This window comes from Nicotiana tomentosiformis, chromosome 10 (genome assembly GCF_000390325.3).
Source record: "Nicotiana tomentosiformis chromosome 10, ASM39032v3, whole genome shotgun sequence".
Classification (NCBI taxonomy): Eukaryota; Viridiplantae; Streptophyta; class Magnoliopsida; order Solanales; family Solanaceae; genus Nicotiana; species Nicotiana tomentosiformis.
In genome coordinates this window covers 77,841,526-77,862,829 of record NC_090821.1, presented here as the reverse complement: position 1 = coordinate 77,862,829, position 21,304 = coordinate 77,841,526, and the positions used below count along the sequence as shown (strand labels likewise).

Below are 21,304 nucleotides of genomic sequence, written 5' to 3'. Positions count from 1 at the left end.
TTTACACACTGTATAAGTCTAAACAAGCTGCATCGAGCTATAAATATAATCACGGATATAATTACCCAGCATATTACACAACTCGCCCCGCTCGTAGCACCATTCCTGATCACAGTAACTACTCCAAACCAATCAAGTACTAGTATAAAACCCCGCAGTCAACAAAACCTCATTCCACGACCTTCGTACACTGCCAATGATGAAAGAAATAATCAAAAACTCATAACCACTCATCAGATCAACTAGCCATGGAGCTCTCTCGCCCCAACCAAAATTATAGCCCTCTTGAATATACCATAATCAATCATGATAATACCCATTCTAGGTCCAATGACCTTATATTATTCAACACACATATCCCACAGACACGCCACATCAATATAACTCCAGTCACTACTGTGCAATTCAACAAGCACCACCACAACCATAATGTTACAACCAACTCCTCAAATTTCATGAAAAGGATAACCGTAGGCGCATGCACACAATTCATCAAATACGTTGCTCATGTAATTTTTATCATAGAGGAAGGAAAGCAATGAAATCTGATAAATTATCAAAGAAATAAAATTCTCACACACGGCATGGACAACTCACGTGCCAATAGTATGAATCGCCTGGCACGATCACAGGCCTCCATTCCCAGCATATCATACATGAGAAATTAAACAAGTACACTTGTATATGATAATGAAATAAGATTCTCATGCTCCTGGACTGGTATAAATAGCACGCCATAGTATAAACATGTGCAAAGTCTGCTATCACACTTCAAATCGGCAATTTTACACAGAATTAGTAACTACCCCGTTTATTTAGGAAATAATATTCTTTGTAACCTCAAGTATAGCCCAGATAGTTCTCAACAAAGGTATGAATACGGGAAACGTTATAACTTTACACTTAACAGTCAACTCTAGGCATATTATAGCCTAAGCATTCTTTCGAGTATGAATAGCGTACAATGGCTCAAACCTCACATATATGCGCACTCATAGCGCATAGCTATCACAAATAATTAACGCAACTAGTACCTCCACCATGTTTTAAATAAAATAATCACCTCAAATAGGTCGCAACCCCGAAACAATATACTTCTCAGAACTCCCAGTCTCCAAATTCATAGAACACATGAATCATCGTAACTGATCCCAACTCCAGTACTAGAATGACTAACACATCTTTTATTCACGATCTTCCCATACAGAATATTTTCATAATTCTTCCGTGGAATATAACAATAATTTAAATATCAGCAATCTATCAACCATATGAGTACTGCAATACCAATGAACATCCGCAAGTCAAAACACAATGCGCCTTTTGAAATGTGCACTCTTCTCAAGGATTACCGAGCAATTATAACATTCATCTAATTATCTAAAATTGACCATTCTGTCTAAAATTCATGATCTTCCTTTCAAGAATGAACTGCCACCTTGTACATTTAAATCTTAATCCCGCATAATACATCACATCTATCATGTGAAAGGCACAAGAATCTCATTATAAACTCTAAGTCACAAGCAAATTGCATACCTTATTAGTTGGAAACCTCTCTCTTGCTTCTTTCGAGGAGGAAATCACAATACACAACACGTTCCATACACCGGTAGAAAATATCCGGTTCAAACCATGGTAGAAACCATCATGAAAACTTTGAAATTAATTTGCACATAACCAAGCTATCAGAACTAAATTCTTCTAACTCCACCAAGCCACACAGGTTGCCAAATCCAAGAGTATTGCCACAAAACACCCGTAAAGCCCCACCTCATCATAAGAACCAAAAGAACCGAGCATACTATTTCCATACTGATCCATCATGTTACCCATTTGTCCTATTTTCTCCGAGTTTCTTCTGAATTATCCTCAAGTTGACATTTCTCCTTGTCAGAACACTTTTATCCTTACCCAAAGCTCACTACAAGACATCCTAATATAAAACCACATCGCCCTAAGGCCCATAAGCCACTGTATTCTTCTTAAGCACCTCCATAAATACCCCAACCGTAACACTCACTTTGAAAATACCTTATGCTAATTTAAAATTATTCCTCTTTCCTTTCTTATACTTAAATGTAGAATCTATAGTCAAACAGAATTACCGTACGTCCTGATACCATCCAATGTAAGTAACTGATTCTAGTGATATACAAATTCAAAAAATTTTCAATTTCCACATATACATTTTGAATCCATTAGAACCCTCTCGAGAGTCATCCACTTTGCTAAAATCTAATTTACTACGCCCTAAACGGGCCGAAAGACATGTTCTCCTTTAGCATAATCAACACTCAAATAAGTAACCCTGACTTATCACGACCAATCAAATTCATACTTCGTGTTCACTACATCCTTCAAAATAACAACTTAATCATTCCATAATTTTCATGTTTTCATAAAGTGCAATGTAACCCGTATCTTGGAATTCACTTACCCGAGTCATCCTCGATCTCCTCCTCTGTAAGTCATAACTAAACCACAAGTATGCCTCAGACCAAAACTAAAATTTAACACATAAACATGAAATCAAATTGTCAATATCAGCCTCCCCCACTTAGCCTTAAGCTGCAATTATATAAAATTAGAACCCGCAAGGATTTCTCCTTCTCAATTGCTAAGATCTCACACCGCTAACCCGCCAAATTTCTCAAAGTCTTTTGTTAAGCTTTTCATGAACATTCTGAATCGCCAGCCACAGTTACACAATCGACCTCTTACCGGGTAGCAAGCAATATTCCTCGCAGAAGCTTCATCAACATCACGCCACTGCTAACTGCTCACAAGAGATAACCCACCTGTGGAATTCTTTACCGACATCTCCCAACGACGCTGCACTGGGTGCAACGACCACGTAATCAGTAAATTCTCCTGAGCTTATGCTCTCCCACCATTTGTATAAATTTGCACTATCCCTATTGACATTAACTGAAAGTTCAACAATACCTTCCGAACTCAAGTCATATAACGCCTGCAACGATAATCAGATCTTCACATCCCTCTTCATTTCAAGCAAACTCCTTTCTTCCATATGCAATCTTTCTTCGTACAGTAACCATCACTCCAAATAAAGTCCGTTAGCCAAATCACATTCTATCACGATTCCAAACCGTTCTACACTTTCTCAAGGAAAGCGACTACCCTACCACAGAATTCATATGCTAATCTGCCACTGTTACTTCGGTTAAACCATCTCCTTTAAGCAACTTATTCACCTCTACTTATCCTACTTGACCTGCTAGTACTTCAACTACCGCGAAACACTTCCCGTCATGTCTTCCCTCACACTTTGCTACCCAACTGTTGCATCAAATAAAAATCCATCTATGTCGCACCTGAACCAATAGAATATTACGGACTCTAAGCCTCTTCAACGATCATCTTTTTCTAGCTATCAACATTAGAAATACCCATTTGCAACCACAATCACTTACTCTCCTTCAGTCCAAACTCATTGACAAGACATGAGAATTTAATTTGTCCCACAGTTTAACAACGTGAAAGATCCTTTAATACACTCACAACTCGAGACTATACATCGAATCAAGACAAAAATCAAGTACCCAATAGCAAACTCTTGAGTCATAAGCAAACTTTATTCCTCACATTCCACGCATCTTAACACATCCTATAGTCACATCATACTTATCATATAGTCATTCAATTTCTCATCGAGCCACAAATTCCACTCGTAGGAACCTTACCGGACATATGAGTCCAAATGTATAGGTTACAACTAAAGCTACCGAGCCTAAGCTGTGGTCTAAACCTGGCCTCAAGTCCTCCAGACTGGCCCATCACCAAAATACAGAATACACATCTTGAACCTCATTCACAGAATCACAAGCTGGCGATGCACATCTAATACCTAGCGCTCATATGCGCATACTAAATGCGTGGAAGGAATTAAAAGAGTTATGTTTCAAGCTGAATCAATTTCGCACGATAGAATACAAGAAAGGGAAAATTTCTAAGGGTTCGACAACCTCTTGAAGATAAGTACGGATGTCTCTGTACCGATCCGCAAGACTCTACTAAACCTGCTCATGAATCGTGAGACCTATGTCACCTAAAGCTCTAATACCAACTTGTCATGACCCAAAATCTCACCTGTCGTGATGACGCCTATCTTAATACTAGGCAAGCCGACAATCTCAATAAACCACCATATCTTTTAAGTTTGAAAAATATAATATCGAAATTTAGCAGAAGAAAAACTCACAAATACATATATAAACACTCCCAAAACCCGGTGTCACTGAGTACATGATCATCTAATATGAATATAAGTCTGGAAAATACGGTCCATAACAGTGTGGGACCAAATACTATAATTTAGGAGATAGGAAAGAAGAGGCAAGGTCTGCGAAACACGACAGCTACCTCTGAATCTCCGAAAAATGAACTATGTGAAAGAATCAACACCCGCTATGTCCGGGAACACCTGGATGTACACACGAAGTGCAGGGTGTAGTATGAGTACAACCAACTCAGCAAGTAACAATAATAAATAAGGAACTGAAGATAGTGACGAGCTACACTGTTATAGTTCACTTTCAGTAATTCCAGTTAAGAATATACATGCTTTCAAATCCAGCAGTTTAAGTCAAATCAGTTTTATACAATTCAAGTTCATATAATCCGGATATAAAATCTTTCAGAGTATTTCACAACAATGATAGATTGCAACTAAGTGCAACAACAATTGAAAAGCAAGTACAACCTCTCAGGACAACAATCACTCACTGGGCTCCCAGCCCTCAGTACGCATACTCAATGGGTACCCGCACTCACTTGGGGTGTACAGACTCTGAAGGGGCTCCTACAACCCAAGCGCTATAATCCGCACGGATAACTCGCATGCTGCACGAACAACTCATGTGCTGCACGGACAAGTCACGTGCTATAGTATCATTATTTGGATCCGCATGGACAACTCACGTGCTATAGTATCATTATCTGGATCCGCACGGACAACTCACGTGATGCACGGATAACTCACGTGCTGCACGGACACCTCACGTGCTATAGTATAGTATCTGGATCCGCACGAACAACTTACGTGTTGAACAGATAACTCACGTGCTAAAGTATAATATCTCACAATCAGGCCCTCGGCCTCGCTCAGTCATAAATCTCTCCAGTCTCTCGGGCTCTCAACAATTATAAAATCATCCCAAACAACAATGATATGATGCATCAATAATGAACAATAGAGACTGGGATAAAATAAACAAGTAAACTGTGACTGAGTACAAAACAACAATTAAGCAGTTAGTTCAACATGTACACGATCTCTATGGGTCCCAACATTACCAACATATAGCCTAAACATGGTTACTAACATGACTTACAGTCAAATTTCCACAACACATAGAGAGCACATAGCTAACAACAAGTTATTCAACTTTACAGTTTCCACGGGACGGAACAAGTCACAATACCCTCAGTGCACGCTCACACACCCGTCACCAAGCATGTGTCTCACCTCTAAAATAATCACATGATACAAAGTCCGGGGTTTCATACCCTTAGGACCAGATTTAGAACTGTTACTTACCTCAAACTGTGAAATTCTTATTCCGCTAAGCCTTTGCCTCATGAATTGGCCTCTAACACATCAAATCTAGTCATAAATAATTTGATTCTGTCAATAAAAATTATTAGAATTAATTCCATAAGAAAATGCAAGTTTTCCATAAAAATCATAAATTTATCTCAAAAATCGCACGTGGGTCCATGTCTCGGAACCCGACAAAAGTTATAAAATCCGGAAGCCCATTCAACCACGAGTCTAACCATACCAATTTTACAAAAATCCAACCTCACTCGACCTCCAAATCTTCAAATCTTATTTTCAAATCCCTAAGTTCAGATCCCCAATTTACACCATAAAAACATGTAATCTAGTAGAATTATTCAATGATAATTCAATATTATGGAGTAGAAAGGAGCACAATAGACTTACATCAAAATTTCCCGTGATTTCTCGCTCAAAAATCGCCTCACTCGCTTTTGGAAATGTCAAAAATCTCGGACTCCTATGTTTTTAACATTCTGACGAGGAGTTTCGCACCTGCGACTCCATTTCCACACATGCGGCTCCATTTCTGCATTTGCGGAGCCGCATCTACGATCAAAGCTCCGCTTCTGCGGAAACATCATTAGAGCATGCCTCCGCTTCTGTGATCAAGGGACCGCTTCTGTGATCATCGAAGGTGCGGTATTTCCCTCGCACCATCGATCAAGGGACCGCTTCTGCGCTTGCCAGGCTCGCTTCTGCGAGCTCGCACCTGCGATGGAATTTCCGCAGGTGCGATTGCATCAGATGGCAGAAACTTCAGCTTTTTCTTCTAAGTCCCAATTTGATCTGTTAACCATCCGAAACTCACCCGAGGCCCCCGGGACCTCAACCAAATATACCAAAAAGTCGTAAAACATCATACGAACTTAGTCAAACCTTCAAATCATCTCAAACAATGCTAAAACTATGAATCATACCCCAATTCAAGCCTAATGAACTTTGAAATTTTCAATTTCTACAAACGACGCCGAAACCTATCAAATCACGCCCGATTGACCTCTAATTTTGTACACAAGTCATAAATGACATAACGGACCAACTAAAATTTTCAGAATCGAATTTTGATCCCGATATCAAAAAGACAACCCCTCGGTCAAACTTCCCAAAAATTCGACTTTCGCCATTTTAAGCCTAATTCCACTACGGACCTCCAAATAATTTTTCGGACACGCTCCTAAGTCCAAAATCACCATACGGAGCTACAGGAATCATCAATTCAATTTTGAGATCGTTTACTCATAAGTCAACATCCGGTTTACTTTTCCAACTTAAGCTTTCCATTATGAGACTAAGTGTCTCAATTCATTCTGAAATCTTTCCGGACCCAAACCAACTAACCCGATAAGTCATAAATCAACTGTAAGGCATAAATTGAGCAGTAAATAGGGGAACATGGGTTGTAATACTCAAAACGACCAGTCGGTTCGTTACACTATTTTCACAATTAACTAGAATACATAATATACTGTTAATATTAAAAATTAAATACAGTTGAATACATCATACATCAATGTCCCTATTCTCAAAATTAACTGGAATACAATAGAATACATAATATAGTGTTAATATTAAAAATTAAATATAGTTGAATATATCATACATAAATGTCCATGTTTTCAAATTTAACTGGAATAAAGTAGAATATATAATACAGTTTACAGCACACATTTAATTCAATGTTGGAAATTTTTTTATACAATACAATTGAATACATGTATATTGATAATTTCCCATGTACATAAAGCAGATTACATTAGTAATCATACAGCAAATATGATTTACATTGAGTGTATTTCTATTTTCAGCTGAAATACAACAACATTCAACCAACCGCTAGAGAGTTTGTTGTTATTCAGGTTCCTCTGAATGGCGTTGATGTAGACAAAAGTCCTCTTCATACAAACAACAATGAAGATAATTCTAATGACTTTAGTCCTACACCGCCTCTTCAGCCGAAGAAGAAACATGATGGAAGTGTTGGTCTATCTTCATCACCACCTCACACAAAGCGCAAACAACAACTAATTGATCCCACGACTGCAGAGTGTCCAATACCACATGTATCCACAATACCTCAAGCCAAGATTCCTCCGACTGCTAATATTTAAATGAAGGAAACTGTATTGAGTGTTAAGAAGATAACTAATTCTAAATCTGATGATTTGTCTGCTTTGAGGCAGGGTCTAAATTCATTCAAGAATTATGTAAGTATTGTTAAAACATATTCAACTTTACTGTTTATGTATTAACTTTCATATATGTTTCTAACCCCTCTCTAATTGTTTGTGTAATTATTAGGTGATGGGTGAGTTCACTTCTCTACGATTATTGATCAATGAAAATTTCAAAAAACTTTCTGAATATGTTAAAGCCAATCAGAATAGAGAAAGGGTATACCAAAGAAAGAAATATATTGGGAGACAAAATGGTGGTATTCAAATATCAACCGAGGCCAACTTGCATGATAATCCCAAAGGCCAAACACATCATGATATAGCTGTTGGGGAGAATTTAGAGGTTAACATTTTTTAACCTCTTTAGTATATATGTAATATAGCGATACATGTATAATCAGTGTATTTAAATATTGCTATAACTATATTCATGATTTTTGAATATATATTGTAAATATGATTTTACTATTATTCAGTTTAATCATCTATACAACAACATACATTTTGCACAATACACTTATATACATGTGAATACAGTGTTATATCTGTATTCATGATTTTCTAAATACATATTGTAAATCAGCTTTTACTATTCTTTAGTTTAATCATGTATACATCAACATACATTATTGAGAATAGACTCATATACATGTGAATACAATGTTATATTAGTGAATACATTTATAGAATATATGTGGATACATTGACAGAATACAAGTGTAACGACCCGACAGGTCGTTTTGAGAGTTATAGCCCCGTTTCCCCCATTTCTGCTTCTTTTTTATTCTTCAGCTATATTATGATATATCGGGTTAGTTGGTTCGGATCAAGAGTGGTGTCGGAGTGAATTGAGACACTTAGTCTCTTTATTAGAAGCTTAAGTTGGAAAAGTCAACCGGATGTTGACTTATGTGTAAACGATCTCGTATTTGAATTTTTATGGTTCCGTTAGCTCCGTTGGTGATTGTGGATTTAGGAGCACATCCGTAATGTGATTCGGAGGTCCGTAGGAGAATTTGGCTTTAATTGGTGAAAGTTGGAAATTTGGCGATTTTGGTCGGCAGTGGAAATTTTGATATCGAGGTCGGAATGGATTTTCGGAAATTGGAGTAGGTTCGTGGTGTCATTTATAATGTGTGTGTAAAATTTGAGGTCATTCGGACGTGGTTTGATAGGTTTCGACGTCGTTTGCGAAATTTCGAAGTTTAGAAGTTCTTAGGCTTGAATCCGAAAGTAATTTGGTGTTTGATGTTGTTTTGAGTGATTAGAAGGTTCGACTAAGTTTGTATGATATTATGGGACATGTTGGTATGATTGGTCGAGGTCCCAAGGGCCTCGGGGTGATTCCGAGTTGTAACGGAAGAATTGGAGTTGATGAAATGCAACTAAATCTGTTGGTTCTAGTGTTTCCGCACCTGCGGAGTGGGAACCGCAGGTGCTAGGCCACAAGAGCGAAGGCATAGCCATAGGTGCGGCTAAGGGAGACCTGGGATCAGACCACAGGTGCGATGGAAATCCTCATCTGCGGTGGTCGCAGAAGCGGCTTGGGTCCCGCATCTGCGATGATCGCAGATGCGGTTAAATGATCGCAGGAGCGGAGTCTAGATTTTAATGAATTTCCACAGAAGAAGAACTCGGCGTGCAGATGCGGTTCCGCAGGTGCGGAACTAGGACCGCGGGTGCGGTTTTAACTGGGCAAAAAACCCCAACTCGAGGCTTTCTCTTCCATTTTTCAATTTTGGACTTGGGGAGCTCGGGAGAGAGGCGAATTTTGAAGGTTTTCAAGGAGGACGTTGGGGTAAGTAATTCTAACCCATATCGGTCTTATTTCCGTGAATCTATGGCTTTGTTCATCATTTAATTAGGCATTAGAATTGGAAATTTGGGGATTTAGGGCTTGGGAATTGGAGAGTGAACTTTGGGGTTTTAGAAGGGCAATTGAGGTCGTATTTTGGTAAATTTGGTATGAATAGACTCATGAGTGAATGGGCTTTTGGGTTTTGCGATTTTTGTTAGCTTCCGAGACGTGGGCTCGGGGGGGCGGGTTTGAGTCGATTTTGGATTTTGGCTATAATCTGGTATTTTTCTTGTGGAATTAGTTCCTTTAGCCTATATTGATCGTATTGTATTGCTTGTGACTAGAGTCTGGACGTTTGGAGGCCGATTTGAGAGGCAAGGGCATCGCGGAGTAGGATTTTGCTTGGTTTGAGGTAAGTAATGCTTCCAAACTTGGTTCTGAGGGTTCGAAACCCCAAATTATGTGTTATGTGATTGGTATTGAGGTGACGCACATGCCAAGTGACGGGCGTGCGGGCGTTTACCATGAGAATTGTGGCTTGGGTGATTATGTGGCACCGTTTAGTGACTCTATTCTGTCAATATACATGATTTCAATATGTGATAAAGTAATTGAGCTGTAAATCATGCTAGATATCATGTTTAGGCTCTGTGACGGTAATGGTTGGACCCTCAATGGTCGTTTCTTGCTGTCATCTCACTAGTTTCATTTACTATTCAATATTCAGTCATGATCATGCATTTTAATATCATATCTCAGCCTCAGTTATTTATATATTCATCATATCATTGTTCCAGGTTGTTTTCATGACATTGTGAGCCTGTGGTGAGACTGGAGAGATTGATAAGTGACAATTATGGGATCGGGCTGCACGCCGCAGTAGGTATATTGATAATTATGACAGCGCTTGGGCTATAGGAACCCCCTTCGGAGTCTGTAACACACCCCTAGTGAACGCGGATGATATTATTGAGGGATGGATTTCCCTGGGCATGGATTTGTCCGATTTACTTGATACGTGGAGATGGATTTCTCTATAGGATTGAATTCCCCTTTTTCCTCGGTACTGGTGACTTATAGTCGGCATTGTATATGTTCCGGGATGGATTCCCCTGGGCTGGATGACCATGTACAATAACGAGTGGTTGGATACTTGAGAGTGGAGCACATTGTGCATTTCATACAGTGTTTGCATTGGGATGTAGAGATAGCTGAGTTGTATACCATACACTGTTCAGATATGTATTTCCTTTACTGTTTGAGCTGTATATTTGACTTGAGAGCATGCCTACGTTTCTGCACATTTATTTCTGTTATACCTGTTGAGTTCGTCACTACCTTTCAGTCCAAAGTTTGGATTAGTTACTTACTAAGTTAGTGTACTCACGTTACTCCCTGCACCTCATGTGCAGATCCAGGTGATACTGGTCGTAGAGGCGGTTGCTGATTGAGGATTCTAGAGTTTTGGAGACTATCAAGGTAGCTGTACAGCATTCGTGGGCCTTGACTCTCCTTCTTTATCTTTATCGTACTTTCAATTTATATCTCTAGACTCTGTAGTAGACTGTATTTCTGATTTAGACGCTCATGTACTCTGGTTTTGGGCTGGATTATATCACTTTAGGATTTTCTTATGTTTCAAACAGATTTTTTTTCTTTAATGTTAAATGCTTCCGTTAATGTTTTCAAACTTATTGTTATTGGTGTTGGGTTGTTGAGTTGAGACTGGCCTAGTTCCACAATAGGCGCCATCATAGTGATTGATTTTGGGTCGTGACAAGTTGGTATCAGAGCCTAGGTTACATAGGTCTCACGAGTCATGAGCGGGTTTAGTAGAGTCTTGCGAATCGGTACGGAGACGTCTGTACTTATCTTCGAGAGGCTGCAGGACCTTTAGGAAAATTCCACATTCTTGAATTCATATCGTGCGAATCTGTTGATTCTGGTAACTAAAAATATGTTGTTTCATTCTCTCACATATGGTGCACTGGGTACAATTACTACGAAATCAGTAAATCACCCTGAGCCCGTGCTCATTCACCAGCTTTACAAGTCCGTTCATTCCCCATGGACATCAACTAAAGGTGAGACAATACATTCTAATCCAAAGTCATGTTGTATCCTTCTTCATATCATGAAACTCCTTTCCGTCGTATCCAACCCTTCTCTGTATAGCAGCCAATATTCCAAGTTAAGTTCGTAGACTTAGTCGATGTCCACCATGAGTTCCAAATCACTCTAAACTTTCCTCAACGTGTGTAACTTTCCTACCACAGAGCCCATATGCTACTCTGCCACTCTCCTGCTTTGGTCAAACCCTCTCCTTTAAGCACTACCCGACTTCTGTTTCTCACACTTGGCCTTCTAGAAATTTAACCACCGCAAGACACCTCCCACATGTTCTTACTCATTCTTCGCTGCCCAGTTGTTACCTTAATTCAAAATCTACCTCTGTAGCACTTGAACCAATCGATCGCTACCAACGTTAATCCTTTCAAAAGATCATCTTCCTTGAGCCCTCAACACCCGGACCACCGATTAAATCCTGAACCACCGCACACTGCGATCTCTAACAGCCGCTTCCCCACCACTATTTCACACTACCCTGCCCCGAAGGCAAATTGATGAAGACCATAAAATCGGCGAACTTAACACATTCAATCCAGGGCGACGACACCACATCACAGATGAAAATTCCACTATGCTCGAAAATACCAAGTCTCTTTACTCCATCAATCCAACCTGAACATTCTTTGTCCGATTGCCTTTCCTTTGCCGGAAATAAAATACTGGATCTCTAAGTCACGCATTGAGAAAAATATCCTTTCAATTCATTCACTGTCCCTACACGTAGACAAGTATCCTACCATTACCTTAATATTGTGCGATAACAACTCATGAACATCATAACAATTGGTGTATAGCCCCAAAACCATCAGAAATATAGCTACTGAGTTGAGATGACAGAACATCCTTCCACAAGGCGACGAAATTAGCCCAATCGAATATGCAGGGAGAAATATCCTACTCTACATCAGTAGTGCCATTAAAATTTCTCGATTCCCAATTTATAACAAGCGCTTCACGTTATATAAGACTGAATAGGAAGGGGATGAAGGCATAAACCTCAAAGGAATCGAACCGCACGATGAGAAATCAAGAAGGGAAGTGCTCCTAACAATCTTGTAGCCTCTCGAAGATAAGTACAAATGTCTATGTACCGGTCCGCAAGACTCTACTAGACTCACTCATGGCTCATGAGACCTAAGTGAACCTAGTGCTCTGATACTATGTTTTCACGACCCAAAATCCATAACGGGTCGTGATGGCGTCGGACACCACTGTTAGGCAATAAAACAATAAATACTTAATTGAGTTCTCATTTTAATATTTCTAAAATCATATTTTCCTTCAATTAAATAGCAAAAGGTGGAATGTACAGAATAAATAATAATATTTTTAACAAATTCAATACAGAACAACCCATCATCATCCCAGAACCCGATGTCACAAGTGCATGAGAATTAACTAGGAATATAAAATAAAATACAATAGCTGTCAGGAATACAAATTGGACAGGAAAAATGTAAGTACTCTGAAGGAGACTCTGCCGGCTGCGGATCGTAATATAGAATGCAACTCAGCTAAGTCCCCGCCATAACCGTGCCTCTGCGCCCACAAGGCTACTAAACATATATGTACCTGCACAAACATGTGCAACAAGTGTAGTATGAGTACCTAAATCAACGCGTACCCAGTAAGTATCCCGCCTAACCCCGAAGTAGTAGTGACGAGGGGTTGATTTCGACACTTACTATGGGCTATAAATAGGATATCAATGATATAATTAGGCAGGGATTACATAGAACGACTATAAGCTCAATGTCATAAAATAAGTAAACAATTCTTTTGTTCATAAGAAATTTCCAAATTTATTTTTCATTATTTAATAATTTATCTCAGGCCGAGGAGGCAAAATCATTTATTGTAAATTCCAAAGCAATCAAGTTCAATCATGCGCAAATCATGCCTAGATCATATGGCCCGCTCCAACATAAATATTTAAATTGTGCACTGCTAAGGGTCAAACGACGCGAACCATAGATGCATCTATTTAATCTGCTGAGGCATTCGGCCCGCTCCACAAAAGATAAACACATTCAACAGTCAATAAATAATTATTTAAGGAGAAATTATCCAAGGAAATATCAATTTTCATTTAACGGTCAAGGACACGAAGTTTAACTCTAACACCCCGGAACATTTCGAAGTAATTAAGCTCTATTAAGAAAGTTAATGTGCGCTAATTGTATTATTTTATGTGTAGACAATGACTATTATATGAATGATATCAATATATCATGATAATAGATGTATGAGGTGCATTAAGAATGGTTTATGGTCTAAGAAGAACCCTAAGTCCGAGTCAAGTTGGAAATTTCATGATAGACTAAAGTTTTAAATGGGTACGCACAAGACCCAACGTTGAATGAGAATATCTATATATATATATATATATATATATATATATACGTTGAATGTGTTTTTGCCAGAAGTATATACTTCTGGCAAAAACACATTCAACGTATATATATATATATATATATATATATATTGTGTTATGTGATTAAATACCTATCAAATAAAATATCTTCGAGTCTAGTTTCTAATGCTTCAAACCGTTCGTCATTTGGACATTCCTACAAGAAGTTATGATCAAATTACCAAAGGCTGGAAAAATGCGATTATGCAACCAATTCTGCGATCGCAAAAGTAGTTATGCGACCGCAAAATGGTCGCATACCTGTCCAGTGAAGCCCATTTCTGGGCATCAATTTTGCGGTGCATTTTGTGACCCGCATACCCATTTCGCGGTCCATTATGTGACCGTATACCTGATTTCGGAGGGTTAATTTTTCTATTTTCATAACCCGACTCCATTTTGATAAATAGGCTTTGGGGCTTATTTTGGGGCAATTATCTGATGATTTTAGAGAGAAGTGAGAGATGAGATTCTCGATCGATTTGATTGAATTTCAAAAAGGAGTGTTCTAGAGAGAGGAAGTATATAAAGTGTCTTGTTCATCAAATTCTTGTCCAAGCCTTGAAATCCAACAAGAAATCCCTCATGTTCTTCATCAAAGAGGTAAGGTTCCATACCCTAGTTTTTAATTTTGGGATTTGGATTAAAATTAGGTCATAAGAACTATGATTCTTGGGTCTGAGAGTATTATCTATACATGTATGGATTTATTATGGAAATATTAGTATGAATCATGTATTGGAACTCATGGTATAGTGATTGGAAGCCATAAATTCTCAATTTAAATGAATACCTATTGTAGAAATTGAAAGGTGATTATTTGATGGAGTTTTATTGGTTGGGTGAGAATGGTTGGTCACACATGTAATGTTAGGATTATAAGTTGTTAAATAATTATGGTGGGATGAATTGTTGGTAAATGATGGTAGTTGGAAGAACTAATTCTATGGTTAAGAAATGTATTAATGTATGCCTACTAGGTGTTTGATAAATGATCAAATCTGGGAATTTGTTTACTAACATTGGTCCAATTGAATTATGTTAATGTAGATTGAAGCTGTAAGAGTAGTGGGAGTTTTTTTTAATATCACTAAAGAGTTGAATTAAGAAAGCTAGATTTGTGGCAATCTTATTATCGAGGGATTTTCAAGGAAATCATTAGGATTTGAGCCGTTCAGAGGTTGATATGCACGGAATGGAATTTCCGGAGTATTGATTAGCTTGCTCGACGTTGGGTTCGTCTTGTTGAGGTAAGTAACTCTTTTAATCTTGGAGCTGAGGATATGAACCCTGAATTATACGTGTTATGTGTTGGTGTTGAGGTGACACACATGCTAGGTGACGGGCGTGTGGGCGTGTACCGTGTGAACTGTGACTCCATTATTCCTGTGGTACTGTGTAGTTACTTGAACTTATCTGAAATCATGAAAATCTCTACGTACTAGAGCTATTGAGCTGAGAATCATGTTCAAATCATGCTGAGGCTATATGCTAGTATTATTGAGACCCACATAGGTCATATTGTAGTTAAATTTGTTTAAAATAAAAATTGAAACTCAGTCATGTTCATTCATTTCATCTCTCAGTCTGTATTGCTATTTATTGATTCATCATATCATCATTTTGGGCTGAGTTTTCATGACATTGTGAGCCCGAGAGACTGTAGAGATTGATGACTGAGTGAGGCCGAGGGCCTGATGGTGAGGATATTTATGGGATCGGGCTGCGCGCCGCAACATGTTTCATTAATTTATGCCATGATTGGCTTGTTATAGCGCTTGGGCTGAAGGATCCCCTCCGGAGTCTGTACACACCCCTAGTAAGCGTAGGTACCTATTGAGTGCGAGTGCCGAGTGATTTGGGAGGATTGAGTTACTGTGAGGCATGAGTGACTGTGAGGAGTGAGTGATTGGGAGAGCTGAGTGACTGAGAGGATTGAGTAATTGGGAGGACTGAGTGAATTGATACTCTGAGAGTATGCATATGATTTTATCACTGTGTTGTATCGCATTGGTATGCACATTGACATGTAGACATGGAGATGTACTTTCCTCATGCCATTTGAAAATGAAATTTCCCTATTGTGGAAGAAAGTTGTTTTTGGGAAAAATCACAGTTTTCAGACTTACTCATATTTTTGGCGATTTCAGTGAAAAGAATTGAGTTTTACTATTATACTTGAAAAGAAAATGTTTATTTTTCCAGAACTGTGAACGAGCTGAGCATTTTATTATTGAGTTATTCTTTGTGTTGCATCAATTTTATTGTTATGAGATGTTACTGGATATGGGTGTGGACTCTGACCTTGGTACAAGCTCGTCACTACTTTCAACCTAAGGTTAGGTTTATTACTTATTGAGTACATGGGGTCGGTTGTACTCATACTACGCTTCTGCACCTTGCGTGCAGATTTTGGATGCTAATGTTGTTGTGCATGACGGGAGCTAGCATTGAAGATGTACCTGCGATCCAGTCACAACTGCCTCTTGTTCTTGGTATCTTTTGAATTATTAATCTGTTCATGTATATTTCAAACAGATAATGTATTTTATTTCACAACAGCTTTGTAAATTCAAATCTTAGAAGCTCATGATTTGTACTACTAATCCTTGGGGAGCGTATTAGAGTCAGTTAAATATGAATTGAATCAGATTATTGTTATTTGGCTTACCTAGCGGGTGAGGCTAGGTGCCATCATGGGTAGTTGGATTTTGGGTCGTGACATTAACCTTTTTTAAAAATTGATTTACCATGTATAGCATGATCTGGGTCCTAGACTACCCGGACATAAACATATTAGTAACTACGCACGGACTCCCATCACCTCGTGCGTACGTAGCCCCCACAAATAGAAACACATATTGAATCATTTCACCTATGGGGTTAATTCCCTCTTACAAGGTTAGAAAGGAGACTTACCTCGCTCTGAAGTTCCATAGCCAACTCCCAGGCTTTTCCAACAACTCAAACCGATGCCCAACGCTCCAAAACTAGTCAATAAATGTGGAAATCCATAAAAATAAACTCTAATACTCACAACAATTCGATTTAAATAAATTCCCAACTCCGCTCGAAAATTTGATAAAAATCACCCTCTGGCCCACGTGCCCGAATTCCAAAAATTTTCGAAGATAAACTTTACTCATGACACCACAAACTCAAATATATAATTTATTCCAAATTCCATATCCAATTTCGTGGTCAAAATCCAAAAATACCAATTTCTAGGTTTTTCTTCAAAATTCCAAATTTTCACAAATGTTTAAGTCTAAATACATATATAATCCAAGTATTTAACTTGCAATAGGTGGGAATCACTTACCTTGACATATATGATGAAGATGGAGCTCCAAAATCGCTCCAAGACCGGCTCCCATGGAGGAAATGAAGTGAAAATGGCCAAAATCCTGTTTTAAAAACAACTCACTGCCCAGAAATCTCTCTTCGCGTTCGCGACCCTTTGATCGCGTTCGCGAAGGCCAACTGACCCGCCCCTTCGGGTTTGCGTACCCCTCTACGCGTTCGCGTAGGCCAAATGGCCTTAGGCCCAGCTCCCTCATTTCCTCTTCGCGTTCGCGTCGCCTTGGTCGCGTTCGCGAAGACTTGTCCAGCTCTTGCCTCACGTTCGCATCCACTGGCTCGCGTTTGTGAAGGCCAAACCCAGCAGCCCCATAAATTCCTCTTCGCGAACGCGGGACTTCCTTCGCGTTTGCGAAAAAGGAAACCAGACACCAGCAACAACAGTCTATAACAGCTCCAATTTGGTCTGAAACACACCCGAGGCCCCCGGGACCTCGTCTAATCACACAAACCAGTCCTATAACATAACACGGACCTGCTCGAGGCCTCAAATCACATTAAACAACTTTGAAATCATGAATCGCAACCCAATTAAAGCTTAATGAACTTTAGAACTTCAAGCTTCTACATTCAATACCGAAACCTATCAAATCACGTCCGATTGACCTCAAATTTTGCACACAAGTCACATTCGACATTACAGACCTATTACAACTTCCGGAATCAGAATCCAACCCTGATAGCAAAAAGTCCACTCCCGGTCAAACTTCTCAAAAACCTTCAAATTTCTAACTTCCGCCAAATAACCCCAAAATGACCTACAGACCTCCGAATCCACTTCCGGACGCGTTCCCAATACCAGAATCACCATACGGAGCTATTCCCAAACTCGAAATCCCAAACAGACATCGATAACATTGAAATACACTTCAACCCAACTTTATGAAATTCTTTCAAAATGCCAACCTTCCACAATAGGCGCCGAAACTCTCCCGGGCTATCCAAAACCCAGTTCGGATATACGCCCAAGTACAAAATTATCATACGAATCTGTTGGAACCTTCAAATCCCAATTCCGAGGTCGTTTACTCAAAATCACATTTACTCAATTCTTTAAACTTAAAGCTTCTGAATTTAGAATTTTCTTCCCAAACTAACTACGAACTTCCCAAAATTAAATTCCGACCGTACGTACAAGTCATTATACCTGCAGTGAAGCTGTTCAGGGCCTCAAATCACTGAATTATGTGCTAGAGATCAAAATGACCGGCTGGGTCGTTATAAATAGTATTTTTATAATTGAATGTTCTGAAATAGTTATATGAGAACTTAACTATTTATATTAATGTATGTTTATACATTTTTTTATGCAATGTATTAAAACAAAATCTATAGTATATTCAATAAACACACATTGTATTTCATTGTATGTTTATATATTCAAAACTTTGTTGGCAAATGAAAATGTTGTGTGTATGTAACCGAATCAGCTGTAGGATCTGTTTATATTTTATCCACACATAACCAATCATATGTATAACACAAATGTATTTGCAGCTATACATTGTTATGTATTTCTGAGGATTGTGAATGGAGATTTAAGGCTTCTAGTATTAACAAATCACAAATGTTCAAAGTGAGGGAATTCAATGATAAGCATACATGTTCGTTGAAAGATAAGGTGTATGAGCAACGTCAAGTAACCAGTAGGTTGATTGGGGGTATGATTAGGTCCAAGTTTACTAATCATAAGAGGAAATACACGTCAAAAGATATAATTGATGATGTGAAATGAGACTTTGGTGTAGATGTTAGTTACATGTTGGCGTGGAGCGCTAAAGAAAAAGCAGTGAATTTTTTTAGAGGTGAACCAACTGATTCATACAATAAATTAACAGGGTACTTATGTACATTGGATATGACATATCCTCGTTCACATATAAGAATGAAAAAATCACAGAAAAATGAGTTCATGTATTTATATATATCATTGTATGCTTTTATAAAGGGGTTCGTTTACTGTAGACCCATCGTGGTTTTGGATGGCAGCCACCTAAAATCGGCATACACGGGGACATTCGTCTCGGCTAGCACATTGGATGGTGCAGGCGAGTCAGTTAAAAAACAAAATACGTACAGATTAACATAAAATATGGTATTTTGACTTCTTAGTACAACTTGGATGATATTTTTTTTTATCTGTATGCAATTGTATTTACAAGACATATATTGCCACTAGCATATGGTGTTGTTGATTCAGAGAATGATGCAGCTTGGTTGTAGTTCTTTGAGCAATTCAAGGTAGCTTATGGTGAGCGGGAAAACATGTGCATCGTTTCAAATAGGAATGAGAGCATCATCAAATCTATATCGAGAGTGTATCCTACGGTACCCCATTTTGCTTGTATATGGCATCTATGGAACAACATATATAAGAAATTAAAAAAAAGTCATGCAAAGTTGAGCGAGGTATACTTTTCGATGGCAAAAGCATATACTCAGGATGAATTTGATAGTCTAATGGAAAAGGTGGAGAAGGTAGATATTCGGGTGAAAGAATACTTGGAATTAGCTGGATACGAAAAGTGGGCTAGGTTGTATGCACCTGTTAACCATGGATGGACTATGACGTCAAATATTGCTGAGTCAATCAATGTTGCACTTGTATCAACAAGAGAATTGCCAATATACAACTTCCTATAAGAAGTTATGAAGATGTTTGGATGTTGGAATTGCAGCAATCAGAAAGAAGCTTCATACACATACACAACGCTTGGGAAACAATACCAAGAGATCCTTACATTGAATGAGGCATTGTCTACACGTATGACTGTAAGTTTTTTTTTTCTATACGTACTTGCATCATGTATTTATGCATGATACAATTTCTATTATTAACATACTGCATGCGCTTTTTATAATAACACTGGTGCATGTATTCTGTTACAAAATCTGAAACGGTTGTAATTACTGCATATTATATGTTGATAATAAATATTACTACATATGTATTTCATTGGATGTATTCAATGGTTTTGTTTTTGTATTGACAGTATTTTACTGTATTTCACAAATAAATGTATTCACTTTTAATATTTTGTCAGATAAAATAGTGTTTGTATTCAGTGTATTTTAATTTTTTTTTTCATTATATACATGAATATTGTATGTCATTGTATTTCACAAATAAATGTATTCAATTTAATATTCTGTCAGATAAACATTGTTAACATTCAGTGTATTTTAAATGTTTCAGAATTGTATACATGTATACTGTATTTAATACGTTTGGTCTTTGACAGATACATGACTTGTACAAATGACCATAACTTATATTTCTCCATTTAATATAGGTTGTACCATCGACTGAACACTTGCACATGGTGAATGATGAAGGAAGACATTACACCGTTTGCCTCCTAGAGAAAAATTACAGTTGTGGGCGGTTCCAAGTTGACGAATTACCATGCCCACATCCTTGGGCTGTCTTGAAAAGCAAGTTTCTAATGCCGAAAGATTATTGCTCGGACTATTACAAACCAAAGTCTGTTGTAATAACATATGAGGTGCCCGTGTATCCACTGCCTGACCGAAGTTAATGGAATATACCAGCACATATATCAGAGGAAATTGTCTTACCACCCAAATGGAAAATATCTCATGGAAGGCCAAAGAAGAAGCGCAATAAACCGTTAAGTGAATTGTTTCAGAAGAAATATCAACATTCGTGTAGTATATGTGGGCAAGCAGGACATAATAAGCGTAATTGTAGAAATGCTTCACGAAGGAATTAGTTCATGTTCTGATTTTAATTACTGCAATAACGATATGTCATAGATTTGTTCAAGTTTTATATTACATATTGATTTATTGGTGTATTGGATTCTTACGGGATGGATTTT

The 21,304-nt window shown here is 38.2% G+C and overlaps 1 protein-coding gene across 1 annotated transcript; it reads left to right on the top strand.

Annotated features, from left to right (window-relative positions):
• Positions 1–19,883: 19,883 nt before the first annotated feature.
• LOC104110169 (uncharacterized) lies at positions 19,884–21,001 on the top strand. The gene is made up of 3 exons (XM_009619614.1): positions 19,884–20,047; positions 20,141–20,234; positions 20,756–21,001. Exons 1-3 carry the CDS (start codon positions 19,884–19,886, stop codon positions 20,999–21,001), a joined length of 504 nt encoding a protein of 167 aa, XP_009617909.1.
• The last annotated feature ends 303 nt before the right edge of the window (positions 21,002–21,304 follow it).